At 40.4% G+C, this 16550-nt stretch overlaps 1 protein-coding gene across 5 annotated transcripts in view; it reads right to left on the reverse strand.

Moving 5' to 3' along the window:
- FNDC3B (fibronectin type III domain containing 3B) overlaps positions 1 to 16550 on the reverse strand; it is a 399472-nt gene that overhangs the window by 306904 nt on the left and 76018 nt on the right. For all 5 annotated transcript variants that reach the window (XM_066240652.1, XM_066240651.1, XM_066240650.1 and 2 more), the window contains exon 2: positions 7105 to 7243. In XM_066240652.1, coding sequence (XP_066096749.1) covers positions 7105 to 7215 — 111 coding nt within the window. In that variant the 5' untranslated portion in view covers positions 7216 to 7243. The remainder of the gene's footprint in view (positions 1 to 7104; positions 7244 to 16550) is intronic.

Consider the following 16550-nt stretch of genomic DNA (forward strand, 5'->3'; position numbering starts at 1 on the left):
ACTGGAGAGTTTAAAACTGCCATTATTTGCAGTGCAACCTTGCCATGCCAGTATTTTTCCTTAATCCTCTCCTTTTTGAAGGCAGCTCAATTTCTACCATTTGAAAGATACTTACTGCATCTTGCATTATATTGTTATTGCCTTTGGCTAATTAAATTCTGAAGTGTCTCTCAACCCAGACAGCTCAGAGCTATCCTAATTATATGTCATATGTTGTAATTATTGTGAGTGCCACGTATAACAGCACCCCCTGATAATATGCCATCAAAACTTTCCTTTATGAAACTCAGATTATGCAGAGGCTATGACTTTTTGGAAGGCTTTGTAGTGAGCAAATGTGGCAAACCTAAGGCAGACAGGATTGTAAAATGAGACTGCAGACCAGGATAAACTGACAACATGTTACAGGGGAAAGGAGGCCCTTCGAAGCAGCTGCCCGTGCTCCTGGAGAGCGACAGGGTGAGGGGTGCTCGTGATCTGCACTTCTGTGGCCTCAGCAATTCTGAAAAGTAGACATCACGGGGACAAGGATGGACCCCAGACTGGATGCGTCAGAGGACAGACAGACAGACTAACAAGAGTACTAAATAGGAAAAGGCTCCAGAAAAGAGGTCATAGAATGTGCAGATACAGTTTGCCTGGGGTACCACTGATATTATTAGCTCTTCTCTGAAACATGCTGTTCCTCCAGAGTGTTCTCAAATCATAAAACAGGAACTGATTACACTATATGCAAAGCTTGAATAAAAAAATCCTAGACCTCACTTCAAGTGAGGCCTCTGTCTAGGCTCTGCAACGCCCCCCCCCAGACACTCTTCCTAGCCTGGTCTGCTCTCCTGCGTTCCTTTCCTACTCCCTGCCCCACCCCTCTTCTGGGTTCCCAGACACCGTTATATTCCCCAGTGCAAGCACAAGAGATGTTAAATGCAGCCCCTTGGCTGGGGGAGGGGGAGAGTGGAGGGTTAAACTACATTTTGCTCCCCAACAATATAGTTTGATCCTTATGGCAAGAACAGTGTCTTATTCATCTTTGTGTCACCAGCACCTAAGACAATGCTGACACAGAAGACACTTGATAGTTATTAAAATGAACAAATCTATCATTCAGTCACTCCTTAATTCAGTCATAAAGCCTACCCTCTCACTCCTCCTTTCTACCCCAAATCTCAAAGAAAAGAGGCTGACAATATCCTGACACCAGAGGTCTTTATAAGTCTCAGTGGCAGAGAATGCGAAAGGCAGTTTGCAATAATAAACATTTGCGTAAGTTATACATTTCTCATACGTCTTGATGCTGAAGAATCTGACCCAAGACTAAGCTTCCCCATGCTTGGTTTTCCAGACCCAACACTTGACCAGCCTAACTCCTTCCGCTTTTAAGCCAGACCCCAGCTTCTGAATAGGGTTCTATCACTAGGAGCTGTTACATGTTAATCAGCAATGTTAGCTGCAACCTTTATTTTAACTGCCAATCCCACTCTCATTTGAATACCCTTCTCTTTCCTGGGCAAACTTCCCAAGAACTTTTTATTCATTTTTCTATACCATACTGAGAATTAAAACTTTTTCTGGGTCCTCCTGACACAGTGGCTATCAGTCTATTTAAAGAGTAAACCAGTGTGGTGAGAGGACTTGAACTACTGAATGCAAGAAGGAAGCTGTCAAAGGAAAAGTTATTAAGAAGACATCAACCAGAACAGAAAAGGTCACTGGATTAGCAGCAGAAGCACCGTTGATAGAAAAGACATGCCACTGACGAGCACCATCTGAACGTAGAAAGTTTTAATATGTCTAATGTGCTGTCTGGAAATGCGTACTCAAAAGAAAGCCCCAGGAAAACTCTGGCTGTGTAGAGGAAACAGAGGCTTTCAGAAAGAAGGAACAAAAGGAAGGAAAAACCTCACTCTCAAAAAAATGACAAGCTGATCAACAGGAATAGGCAAAATCAAGAGAATGGCCATGCTGCGGCAACTGTAACCTCCTGTCTTCTGGAGCAAGCCTGTTAACATGCAATCCTGAGATGGCAGGAGAGACAGCTTCCCGTTTACACTGAAGGAGATCTACTTCCTGAAGAAGAAGCAACTAATTCTGCAAGCTTAAAAGAAAAAGACATAAGAAATATGACAAACAAAACCTATGCTAGGCCAGGGGTCCTCTAAGATTCCCTAAATGCTAGTCAGGAGCAAAGGGCATCTAATTCTGTCCCTACTCCACCGACCCCTAATGAATACACACATACATGACAAGAGTCACTAAGGATATAAGAATATAAAGTGGCGTATACCACCCTCATAAAGGTTGTGTCACAGATTAAATTAGCAAATTAGGAAACTATGTTAACACTTCTGTACCTAATGATTTCCTTATTTAACTGGTGGCTGCAAGAATTCTTCTTCAAAGATTATTAAAACCAATAGAAAAACTTGGAAATTTGACTGATGTTTTTACTCTTTCATGTTCAAAATTAGCTGCTACATTTTTAAATCTCTAAAATGTGCTAAAATTCCATACAAAGATAGATTAATTAACATACCACTAGGTTCCAAAAATGCTAACATAGGCACCAATATTCTGATTACTGAAGGGCACACACTGTAATTTACATTGCCACACAAAATAATTCAAGTCAAAACCAGATTTTTACAACTCAAAAATAATATACAGCTAGCATAAGAGAAGCAAATGTTATTCTGCTGTGTTATCTTTTCAAAGTAGAAGAAACTGCAGTGAGAAGCAGAAGTGTTTTATTTAGAAAACAACAGTTCTAAATAAAATTGTTACAATTTCACTCCTAGGTATAAATCTAAGAGAAATGAAAACATGCACACAATGTCCACAGCAGCATTAACAGCCAGAGAGTGAAACAACTCAAATGTCCTCCACCTGATAAATAAGTAACGTCCATGCAATGGATCTATACAAGTCTCAGACTGCATCCATCCAGTGCAGTGCTATTTGGCAACAAATAAAGTATGAGGTACAGATACATGCCACGATTTCCTTTCACTGCATGATTTCATTTATATAAAATGTCCAGAGTGACCAAATGATCTATAGATACAGACATCTACTGATAACAGACAGAAAGTATTAGTGGTTGCCTGGGAATCGGGAGCAGGAGGGAATGGAAAGTGACTGCTACAAGGTTTCTTTTTAGGTTGATTAAAATGTTCTAAAATTAATTATAGTCATGGTTGCACAATTCTGTGACTAGAGCAAATTCCACTGAATTGTGTACACTTTACCTAAGTGAATTACACAGCATGTGGATATATTTCAATAAAACAGTTAAGTAAAGCTGTTAAGTTGCTTCTATCCATATTGCATTTGTTTTTTGCTCATTCTTTTATTGGTAAAATTTTTTTAAATCTTCATACATAATGAGGATGGCTTTGCATTTTAAGCAAAAAAAGCATCTTTTTCCTGCTACCTATATCAAATGACAAACCAAGGATTCAACTTAACATGACGTCGGATAATAAAAATTAACAGTCTCTTATTTAGAGAGTCAGAACAGAGCAGAGAAGCCTGCCAAGAACTCGTACTAACTAAATCAGGGCAGCAGCTCAGACAGAAACCAGGGGAGCAGCCGTGGGGACTCAAGAGTGTCTCCTGACTGTGGTGGTTATTCTGCATATATAGAAACGTTCAGAATGTCTTCTGCATAACTGCAAAGCATAAATGCTGTAACCACACACAAAGTAGGCTTCACCATACATGTGCCTCACAGACATGCAGAGAGCACTGCAGCCAGCGGGCAGCTCTTTACAACAGGATACTTTGAGAGGTGGCTCAAGTGCTGCAGCCCTTAAAATGTCATCCCCAAGGGTCTGTCCGACAATGCCTGCAACACTCATCACTGAAGACATAACCCTGTTCCTCCAAAAGGTCCCTGTTAAGATGAAAAGGTGTGGCCTAACCTGTGGTGGCGCAGTGGATAAAGCGTCGACCTGGAAATGCTGAGGTTGCCGGTTCGAAACCCTGCACTTGTCTGGTCAAGGAACATATAGGAGTTGATGCTTCCAGCTCCTCCCCCCTTCTCTCTCTGTCTCTCCCTCTCCTCTCTAAAATGAGTAAATAAAAAATAATTAAAAATAAAAAAAAAAGATGAAAAGGTGTGGCCTCAGGGGACACTAGTTCAGTAATTATCTCTGATGCGCCCCGGGTCCTAACCCTTCAACACAGATGCCCTGCGTGCCCGCCACACAGGCTCTTAGCAGCAGGCCACAAGTACCAACAGGCGCCTCAGGCCAGTACACGAAACTCAGGCAGGTTGCAACTCCCGGACCCTTGGCTCCTCACCTTTGGTCCTTGCCCTTTTTGGTGACCCGTATCCCTCTTCTCTTTCCCTATCTCCTGCTGGCATTTCTCCATCACTGGGTCAGCGTTCCCCTTCTGCCTTCGCCCAGGTTCCACGCACAGGCCTGGAGGACTCTGCCACACTTAGTGAGGCCCAAGGGAAATGTCAGGACCCAAAGGGAAGAGCAGAGGCTCGAGGAAACAAAGGAGAAGCAGGCTGGGGACTCTGGGGGCAGAAGGAGCCAGAACACTGTCAGACACACAGGCCCCTGTCCAGGCTGAGCCCTGGCAACAACAGAGGCAATGTCAAGGCACGATAAACCGAGAGCTGGTCCTGCTGAGAGGAATCTCACAAACGCACTCTGCCCGCTTCACAATTATGACTACGGGAAATTTAGGGTTAACGCCAATCAAATAGCTTGGCCCACATAGCCTATAAATTTTAATGCTTTTGGCACAAACATATTTACTAATTAGAAGAAAAGTTTCTTCTGATGAGATATTTTACAGTTAGTGTACTCCCAGTTTCAGAAAGATTGATATATATCTTTATAAAACAGATAAATTTTCCCTTTATCTTTACAGAAAAATTCCCAGATGAATTAAAAATGTGATTTTATAAACCCAATTATGAAGTAGCTTCTAATTCGACATGAGGCAGACACAGAGTAGGGATGCCATGGCTTTCTGAGCAAGCCTCGTCTTTAAACATTTCTAGGTGCAAAGAGTTTACCTCTGAAGAGAAAACTAAATAATTCTAGAACTAAGGGTTGTGTATGCTGATTCATAATCCATAAAAGGCTGTTCTGTGCAAACTGAATCACAGAAATGAGGGCAAAATCATCAAAACACTAAAATGCTACACAAGAACAGGATGGGCCTCAGGGCTCTTAGGTGCGCAGGCAAACAGGGCCCCAGTGACCACATCTGGGAGGCGGAAGATGCCTTCCAAGTCTTTTCTGACTCTTCTCATTAGTGAAAAGAAGGGAGACCAAACACTGCACGCTGAGAGCCCACGTGGCACCCGGAGACCTTCCCGTGAGTGGCTGGAGCACAGCAGTGGAGGGACAATGGAGAGAAAGGCAGGGAACAAACACACATGGCTGACAGGCTCCGGGGCACCTAGATTTTAGTCCAGGTGTAAAAGGACAGCCTGGGGTAGGGCAGGGACTCGACACATAGGTGTTTAGAAGATCACTCAAAAGACAGCTGCGAGGCATACCCTGAGACCAGTGTGAAGGACCGTCCTATCCCGGGGAGAGATGTGGACCTGGAGTCCAGCAGTGGTAATAAAGTAGACATGGCACAGTGCCATTTCAGAAAGTGATCCCCACCCAGATAAAGCAGCAGAATGATAGAAAAAGGTAAGAAAACACAAATAAGGACTCAGAGTTGAAAAGCAGGAGTGTCCTGCCGGGTAGCTCACTAGGTTAGAGCGTTATCAAGGTTGTAGGTTTGATCCCTGGTCAGGGCACATATAAGAATTGACCAATGAGTACATAAGTAACAAGAAATCGATGTTTCTCTGTGCTTGTGTGTGTGTGTGTGTGTGTGTGTGTGTGTGTGTGTGTCCCTCCTTCCTTCAATGAAACTCTTTTTAAAAATGAAAGAAAGAAAAGTAGCAAAGAAAAGGAAGCAAAGGCTCTATATGGAGAAGTCCTGTCACAAAGGGGGGTTGAGATAGAAGATGGTGACTGGGTATGGAGTCTAGGGAAGAGCTTTTGTGTGTGGGGAGAGGTATAGCTGTTTATGAGTTTAAAATAAAAGATACTACAGTACATTGGTGAAAATGATCTAGCAGAGAGTGAGAGACTGAGGAGTCAGGAAGGGAGGTATCTGCATCACTGGTTAGAAGGGATGAAATGTATTCAACTGACTGATGTTCACTGAGTACTTATTAGATGTTCCTTATTCTTAAGAGGTTCACAGTCTAATGCAGGAGAAAGAAATATAAACAAATTATTAAGCAGCAAAATAAGATTCAATAGAAACTTTTACAAAGTATTAAAGTACTATGATAGATTTGGACAGCATGTACTGGTGTCAAAAATGGCTGATTAACTTATTTGAATTAATAGATTTGGGGTAAATATTTTTAAGCACTTCTTACTACTTTTCATTAAAAAAAAAGACTTGTACTGTTATACTTTTAAAGACCTGAACAAAGACAAAATGATGTTTTAATTAGTATAATACTAAGTAAACCCAGTTTTTGTAGTCAATAACAGAAAACCACTTAATGTTATTAGAATAGTCCAGTCTCTAATGTTTTCTAAAGTTTTACTTACCGTTTAATTTTTTCTCTAAACGCTACATGAATGAGTTCAGAAATAACCTGTCTCTCTGTGGTAAGTAGCAGCAGGCTCCACATGTGGAAGGACTGCTCCCGGAGCCAGGGGGCTCCCAGGGGCCTGCCCATCTCGTCAAGGTCAGTCACCCTGTGTGAGGTCAAAGTCTTCTCTACCCTCCAAGTCCTGCTCTCACCAACCAAGGAAGCCAGTCCAGTACAAGATATGAGTAACATTTTATTCCAAAGACTTGTGCATATTTTCAAAATGATTCATTTCAAAAAGCAAACATTTTTTGATGCTTCAAGAATACTAATTGGATGAGGTAAGATTTGCTATTATCAAAAGCCACAATTTCTCATATTTTAAAAAGTCACATATACTAATTCTACAATAAACGCTTACCTCTGAAACTACTAATGTTCAGAATCAGATCTTTCTATCTTAAAAAACAAGTACTGGGTTAATGTTTTCGCCTTAGATAATTGGACATAAGTTTCCCTCTTACAACACCGACCTGCTGAGCTGCGTCTCCATTCACCAAGTGAGGCATCATGGCTACTTCTCCATTCAGCAATGGTGGCAATTCCAGAGGGATTTGGTCGGTCATCATCATTGTGACGTACATTCATGGAGAACTTCAATCAATTGGGTCCCTGCAAAAGAACCACCATTTTTTAAAAAGCAATCAGGACCACAGAAAATCACTTGTAACATAAGTATTATATCTTGAGGTCAGCCGAAACTCAGATTATTCTATCATCAAGTACAGTATTCCTATGTCAGGCCCAGGGAGGGTTAAAGTAGATGAGAGAGCCTGAACTAGGAGACCACAGATGAGTCCAGGCAGCCATGTGAATGCAACCTCCCATACCTCGACTCCATCCTTTATTTATAAGTTTTAACAACATATGAAGACTAGTAACTACCCTACCCCAGGGATCCTTCCCAGGATAGAATGATTTTTTTTTTGTTTGGTTTTTTTTTTGAATAACAATGTTTTGAGAAGGCAAAAACTGGTGCTATTTTTATCTGTAAGTTAACCACAAAGAATAAGATCAATTGACCTACAAGGGCAGCTTTTCCCTTTTATTCAGATCAAAATATTGTATATAAGCAGTTGATCCAAGCAAAGAACCAAAAGTTAGCTACCTGTACTGTAACGGTCATGATTTCTGATCTTGACATTAATTTGGTAGTTAATCATTTTTCTATCTCTCTCCCATCACTTCCTTGAATTGAATTTAACTTGTTGTATGTTGACATTGTTATCACTTGTATACATCTCGAGCTTTCCTGTGTCTCCGAGTACCCATGGAACCTTGTGCAGAACTGAGCCAAAAGGCAGATTCCATTATTTCAACTGAATAAATGATTTCCATAAAAATATTACAAACAATACAAATCCCACTTTCTTTTCATAATGGCACTTGCCACCAATATCTAGCTTTTCAATACAATAGCAGGAAAATAATAAATTCCTATTTTAAATTATAAATTATTCTTTAGGAATATTTACATATCCTTAACTTATGGCTAAAATTTATGGCACTAAAAGTTTTAACAGCATAGACAAAAAATAATAAACCAATAAACACATGCACACTTTTTTAAGTTAATTCAAAAACCTACTGTTATATAGTTCAGTTAGATGTTTTATTATTCATAATGAAGTCCCACAAAATTTTAAATCCCATGGTCAGTTAACCCTTCAATATTCAATATCCAAATCAGGCCAATATCAGGGGCTAGCCCTTTAATAACTATCTCAGATTTGTCCTAAAAACAGGTGTGATAGAAAAACAGTATTTCCCCTCATTTTTAACCACCTCCACTCTGAACATTAATTATACCTTCCCCTCATCCCAGTGAAAAGAAACTCCTTCCCTTAAAGTATCAAATGATATATAAAAGCCATTCAATAGGTTGTAAACTTTTTTATTTTAAATAGGTAAAATTTTATACTATTCATTATTAACCCCATTTAGAGAAACTAATTATTTTAAGTACCAAAGAGTAAAGTCTTGTCCCAACTAGAGAAGCACATTCTATAATAACAGGTCTTATAATTCAGCGTTAATAGTACCATCATGCTGCTTTATGAGGCAATTACTGAGTTCCTAAGCAAATAAAATTACAAAACCCAAATCCCAATAGTTTATCCTGATGTAGGAAACAGATCCTACCACAATAAAATTAACTAAGACAATTCCGCTGATACTGTCATGACATCACTGTTTGATCTGAGGAGGTGGAATGATCGAGTCCTCATGTCCATGTGCATCTCAGTTCTGGCATATTTTACCTACTGGTACACGGGAAAGAATGGCTGCTTTTCCTTAGATTGATGATATTACACAGGCCTATTTCTTAAGTGCAATGTTTTATTTAATATTTCTTCAAAACTGCAGGCTGTATAAACAGGGCAGCAGTTTATATCAGCGGTCTGAGGATGAAGCACGCAGGGGTGAAAATCCACTCCCTGCTCACCTTCCATGTTTTCCTCACTCTTCCCTGAGGAAGGTCCCAAGGCATTTGCTGGTGAGATGAGGGCACAGAGTATGGCTCTGTCTCCTCTCCCTTCTCCTCCGCTGCAGCTGTGAGTGCCAAGGCCCTCATCCACATGGGATGGTCCTGGTCACAAAGAGGCATAAGCATGGAACCTGCTCCCTCCTTTCTCACCAAAGCAAGCAGCAGGAGTCAACTGATTTCACAGGCCACCCTTAGGTCCTCCCAGCCTCTGGGGCTTTCCATTAGGGCCCAGGACAGAAAATATGATACAAATTTAGATGCTGGGTGGGTGTGGTGGGATGGAGGTCCTTAGAACCTGCTTTGAGATGATGCTATTTATGCTCCAAACGGTACAACCAAGCTAACTGATGTTTTCAACATTGGGGATTGAGAGTCAAATTAAATTAACAATGCTTTTTGTTCCCATCTCTCACTGTTTCTTGTGGAGGGACCACAGGTACTGGGTAGGAAGAGATCATTTTGACCTGAAGTAAAATTCAAGCATTCCTAGTCCTCTGTCCCTAATACCAAAGAATGCCTCAACACCGACAGTGAGTCCAGCACTGACAAATTCAGTTTAGGAAAACTTCTGGTTGGCGATGGGGCGTGAACAGCAAGTCCTATTTACAAGATACAGCAATCCAGCCTCCCTAGGTAGCAACCTTAAGCAGAAGTGTCAAGCACAGGCTGGGAGTTCAACTTCAGGTTCTGCAAGTGAGGACAGGGTACAGGCCAGCAGGCCCCCCTTCTCACAGATACAAGATGGGAGAGGACGGAGACCCACATGAAGATGCGAACAACCCCCAGAACCCAAGTGCCCTGGCCCCGAGAGGAACTGCGTGCTCTGGAAAACCACACAGGCACCTCGGAGTCGCGCTGCTCTGCCATAAAGACGATGATGCCTGGGTCCTTTACTTTTCTATACAGTCTACCTCATGCATGCACAGAGATTATTGTAGACTCCTGGACCAAGGAAGGGAAAACAGGGAAATCAGACATATTTTGAAAAAGTCTACTTTATGTAATGGGAACTTAGAAACATCACATACTTCTAATGTCTCAACTCAACCACTCACAACTATACTGTAAGCTATGGAGAAAATGAAGTGAACACAAGCCACCATAGCCCATACCATGAGTCTCACTTCTTCTGTTTTTATTTTTTAATTTTTCCATTCATTTGAGGGGCGGGGAGAAAGAGAGAAGCATCAGCTCGTCCCAATTAGCTCTCCCACTTAGTTCTGCACTCACTGGTTGTTTCTCATATGTACCCAGACCAGGGGATTGAGCTCGCAACCTCGGCTCACCAGCAGAAGCTCTATGCACTGGGCCACCTGGCCAGGACTGAGTATCACTTTTTTTTCTTTACAGAAAGGAGAGAGAGAAAGAAAAAGAGAAAGGGTGGGGGTAGCAGGAAGTATCAACTTGTAATGATCACTTGTTGACTGTGCCTTGACCAGGTAAGCCCTGGGTTCTGAACCGGCACCTTGGCCTTTCCAGGTCAATGCTTTATTCACTGCGCCACCACAGGTCAGGCTGAGTCTCACTTCTTATACCCAAATATGTTGATCCTCTTTTCCCTACGCCACAGGAGGGCTAAAATTCAAGGCTGTTTCCTAAGCCCTAAGAGTTTCACCAAAGGTAAACCAGACTTTATTCTAATTGGAATACATAGTAAGAGATTCATTAGATGGGGTGGTTAACACAGCCAACAATGTTTGAATACCATTCTATACCCTTGGCACATATAGTATATGGGATACTTTCATTTACCTGGAATGCAAGGAACACATAGAAAAAGCAATAAATTATCTCTAGGCAAGATAATGCCCAGCTATTAACAAGACACTGCCTGCCAGTCTATCCTTAAATGATCATGGAACAGAAACAATTTAGTGTTATGGACTACAGAAAGGACGGGGGAAAGGCAGGAAGTATTACAAAAGAATAAAAACCAAAGATGTGAAACACAAAACTTAAGATCCATAGCAGTACCTTTTTGATTATTCCCTAACGATGAGGGAAGAAAAAGTAATTAGTTTTCCAAATACAAACAGAAAGTCAAAGATTCAAGTTGTAAATTGGGAAAAGCCACTTGTCCCTCACACTGACAATAAGAAAAGCTCAGGCTGGACCAGGAGACTTAGGAAGGGTTGCTATGCATCAATCATTCAATGGTGATAGCTACCCCGAAAAGTGAGCCTCCTCTGTTTGCCTGGGAACTCTGACAAAAGCTACAGGTGTGCCCCAACCCCACTGCTCTGAGGAGACCTAGACAATGTGACATGTCTGAAAAAGCTGACAAACTTTTAAAACAAAATTTAAAGGTAAAGCAACAAATCTGGAAGGTCTGCTATCCAAATACTTAACTCTAAGGACCAAACTTACTTCATTGTAATGGTGTGGATGGAAACTACACATTTCTTACTTAAACATTTTAGGGTGGAGGGTCACTGTTTACAACAATACAGTACTGTGTCTGGCCCTAACATGAGGTACTGGGAGATGCTCAAGCATGTTGACCTTACATATCCAGAGAAAGTCACCTCTAACTTGAGTTGTTATGTTTAATTTCTATGTTTTTTGTTCTCGCTTCCTTATTAAGCAGTAGTACAAACCACGCCCCCTCAAATCTGAGGGCCATATTCTAAATTTGCTGTCTGACACCTTCCTTGGGCTGGGAAACCAGACTGTTAGTTCTATACACGCCGAGAACGGATCAGTCTCTTACAGGGTCCCAGAAGTTCCCCTGTGTCTTGCACCATTGTCCTTGACCACTTGCTGATTATCAGCTGTAAGGGAAACTGAATAGACATGCATGATCTCTGGATAACGAATCTATAATTCATTCAGTCAGGAAGTCTCAGAAGAAACCACCCCAATAAAACACTTTCCTGGTCCGGGTGCCTTCTCCCTTGGACAAATGTGTATCTGAGCTGACCAAATCTACCCCAGAATCCATGCATCCTATTCTAGGCTGTACACATCCACACTGTCCCCTCATATGCAACGGAGTTCTTACAATGAATGAATTCATTCTTTAAACCACTGCACTTTACAAATAAAGAATGTGCTACAAAATTAATCAGAATATGAAATACATTATTTCTATTACAATGCCTTTTTCTAATCCTCTGAATACTATCTTTTATCACACAAAGCTCAAAGATTTTGATACTATTCTTATTTTGTTCTTACCCATCCTTCCATTTCAAAGAACTTGGTAACAACCACAGGCCCTCACAACCTCCTCCTCTAACCACACATCCGAACACTAAAACCACAACTGCTTCATTCCCAGCCAGTTCTGTTCTTTTGACTGACAGGGGAAGGAAGCCACGTGAGCACTATGGTTAACTTCCCTCCCTCCTATGAGAGAGCAAGTCACTAGTTACTTTCATTACCTGTGAGCAAGACTCAGGATAGCTAAATGAACTCCCTCACTAATGGCAGGGCAGGGACTGGGACTCTGAAGCTCAACATGAACAAATTCTCACTGTTAGTGCAACATTTAATTCCATCCAAATATGCCCCCAAAGCTTTAAGAACAACTTACTTTAAAAGAATATTACAAAGGGTCGCAGTTTTTTTTTTTACGTTACTCTAAGTGGCTTATTACTTTTTCCTCTCATTTTTCTTCCCCCCACTCCAAGTCTCAAAAGGTTTTCCATGATATTTTGGCCCAAGCCAAACTGGCCAAGTTCTTAAAAATCCTGATTCTCAGGAAAAAAACCACAGATCCATTTTCAAAGGCTAGAGAAAGCAATTATATACTATGTAGAATTTCTAACTTGAAAAAACCAAAGGCCTAACACTACTGGAAGGGTTTCAAGTCTAGGAAACTGACCTTCAAACTAGTAACAAAATGTCCTGGTCCTCATTCCATGGGCCTATGACCCAAATTCCCTTACATTAATTTAAGAGAAGTACAGCATACAAATTAGTTTCAGATGATAAGAGAAAAAGAAAAGTAACAAGACAAAAAGTAACAACGTATCACAATCAGAACCAAATGAGCTGGCCCAGCTGGCGAAAAGGACAGGGGGACCTGCTCAGTTAAATCTCAGTGAGCACTGAGACACGGGTTCCCAAGTCACTTCACCTACCCCCTAATGTGGCTTTCAGCTGACTTCTAGACGACCACAGGGAAGTGTTTAAAAAGTAGTTGTGGTAAGGGAACCAATAAGAAGACAAAATGATGGCTAGAGCAAGGGGTTACTCGATCTGCTGAAGGCCCACGGCCAAGGCACGGATGAGAAAGCAATCAATGAACAACTAAGGTGTCACAACGAAAAACTGATGCTTCTCATCTCTCTCCCTTCCTGTCTGTCTGTCCCTGTCTTTCTCTCCCTGTCAAAAAAAAAATTTTAATCTAATAAATATTAATAAATAAATCAGATTTTCAGAATTCATACCACCAAAGTTAACTGTAATTCCATAAAGCTTGTATCTTTTCCAATAAAATACAAATTAACCAATCACTTTCACATAATCTAAACATTTTGCTTGCTACATGTTTGTTCAGTAGCCTAAGAAATATATTGTCACAGGCACATTAGTAAAATTGCAGCTGGATTCATACTTCAAGAAAATTTCTTTCTCTATTTAAAATACCAACTGATTTCTAATAATGAAAATATATTATGGGCTAGGTTTCATAAGATTGTCACCAACATACCAGAGAAATGTTCTGGTCATTTGTATATAGTAATGAGAAAATAAACTTTTCTCCTGGTTCAATAAGACAAGAAAAACACCACCAATAGTCAAAATGACAATGTGATAAACTTCTTGAGTCACAGAAAACAGAGGTTTGTTTTGCCGTGTTGTATTTGGGAGCAAAGGAGTTAAAAGGTTACCAAGAAATTGCTGTATTCCTTTTTTTCCCAATTGATTTTAATTTATTGTGTTTACATAGATTCTAGGGTCACCCAGAATGCATCCCCCATACTCCCCTCAACATCTCTCTTGTTCCCCTCCTGTTAGTGCCCTCCCCCCTTCCCTTCAGGTTTATCCCATCCTATCATCCCCTTTCCCTCTGTCCTCTTTTCCTCTGGGCCCTTTGATCCCTCCTCTGTCTCAATTCCATTCCTCAGTTCATATTGTTTACTGGATTCCTCAAATGAATGAGGTCATATGATATTTTTCGTTCTCTGCCTGGCTTATTTCACTTAACATAACAGTTTTCATGTCCATCCATGTTGTCGCAAAAGGTAAGATTTCCTTCTTTTTCATAGCCCCGTAGTATTCCTGTGTGTATGTGTGTGTGTGTGTGTGTGTGTGTGTGTACCACTGCTTTTTAATCCACTCGTCCACTGACAGACACTTGGGCTGTTTCCAGATCTTTGCTATTTTGAACAATGCTGCCATAAACATGGGGGTGCATTTCTTCTTTTGAAACAGTGCTATGGTGTTCTTGGGATATATTCCTAAAAGTGGGATAGCTGGGTCAAAAAGCAGTTTCATTTTTAATTTTTTGAGGAATCTCCATACTGTTTTCCACAGTGGCTGCACCAGTCTGCATTCCCACCAGCAGTGCAGGAGGGTTCCCTTTTCTCCACACCCTCACCAGCACTTACTCTGTGTTGATTTGTTGATGAGCGCCATTCTGACTGGTGTGAGGTGATATCTCACTGTGGTTTTAATTTGCATTTCTCTAATGATCAGTGATGTTAAACATTTTTCATCTGTCTATTGGTTGTATTCCTTTTAAAAACAATATAACTACCAAATAGCTAATGCTTTATGAGTGATAATAAGTTTCTAAATGGCTTCCAATATAAAACTTAAACCTAATAAAACTTAATTATTATGGCAAACATTTGTGCTGCTGACTTACATTTGTTTGTGTCATGGCTGTTGTAAAGAAAAATATAGAAAAGTCAAAATTTTACAGAGAATCATATAGCATAAAAAGAAACAACCTGCTTTCAAGAACCTCCCCTCTCAAAGGTGGCCTGTATGCTTTTATGTCATCAGTCACAAGGACTGACAACTTCCTTATGTGTCATTTTCATTTCTAAGTTTTATTATGCAAAAGTTAGACAAAGAAGGAGGGTAAGAGAGAGAGCGCAATATGAAACGAGGGTAAGAAGATAACAACAAGAAAAAATTATACAAGTTAGTTGTATACAATCCTACAACTAAGAGGAGGTCAACGTATCACTTATTTATTTATTTATTTATTTTAATTTTAGAGAGAGAGAAGGGAGAGACAGAAACAGCGATGTGTTGGTCCACTTATTTATGAATCATTGGTTGATTCTTGTATGTGCCCTGACCTGGTATTGAACCTGCAACCTTGGAGTATCAGGACAATACTCTAACCAACTGAGATACCCAACCAAGGCCCATTCACTGTACTATTTTATTATCCTCATCAGAATATCCTTCCTGCTTCATGCTGGTTTTGAAAGGTAAACCCCTTGACTGATAGTCCAAGATCTAGAAACTCAACAGTTGTCATTTCTAGCCTTCTGAGTAAAACTAAAAATAGCTTTCTCAAAATAACTGTGGAAACTCCAACTATATCAATAGAAAAATAAATTAAGATAAAACAGAAACACTGTGCATCTTCTTTCCCTCTGAAACAGAAAAATCTGCTCATCCATCAACACACATCTAACTGTCACTTCCTTGCTACTGTAAGAGTTTTTCTTCCCTTCCCAGTAACACCAAACCAATGCCGGTGGTCCTGGCTCTGCCCACGTGGAACTAGCACGTAGCCGTTTATGAACCCGGTGCGTGGCACTGCCACTGGACTGGGAAAGCTGGGGTGGCTTCCATGTTTTCCCTTCGCCCACACCTCCCCACACACTTTGGGTAACCACGAGGACAGACACTTGGTACAAACACTAGCCTCTGCTATTTTGAAAATCAAGTAAGTGCAAAAAAAAAAAAAAAAAAAAAAAAAAGGATATGGAAAGGGATAAGAATTTTTATTAGAATTTTTCATAGCCCCTGTGCTAAAAACAGCTCAAAGGACATAAGTGTGTTAAAATGTTTGTTTGTTTGTTTGTTTTTACTCATGGCTTTGCCAATAATTAGCCCTGAACTTGAGCCATTAATTTCTTCTTTTATAAAATCACAAAATTATAGATTTGCCTTTAAGGTTCCTTTCTGTAGCTAACAGACTATTTCAAACACCATTGCCTATGGTACTTACTATACACAGTGCTTACACAGTGCTTACTATATACAGATTAAACTAAAACTTAAATTATTTTTAAAAATGTTTACACCGACTCTAAAAATGTTTGTTACTATCTCTTACTTGTATGAACATAACCAGAGCCTTCTGCATAAGAGAGAGGAAAAATCTAAGTAAAATGTTGAAAAAAGAATATATTGAGCAAATAACGCTGGTAATCATCGTGTTCGTGCCAATGAAATCTAATTTTACAGCTGAGTTCTATACAACTGGAAGGCTCTTGCCATGGCTTGCCACTTGAA

This window comes from Saccopteryx bilineata, chromosome 8, assembly GCF_036850765.1.
Source record: "Saccopteryx bilineata isolate mSacBil1 chromosome 8, mSacBil1_pri_phased_curated, whole genome shotgun sequence".
Lineage (NCBI taxonomy): Eukaryota > Metazoa > Chordata > Mammalia > Chiroptera > Emballonuridae > Saccopteryx > Saccopteryx bilineata.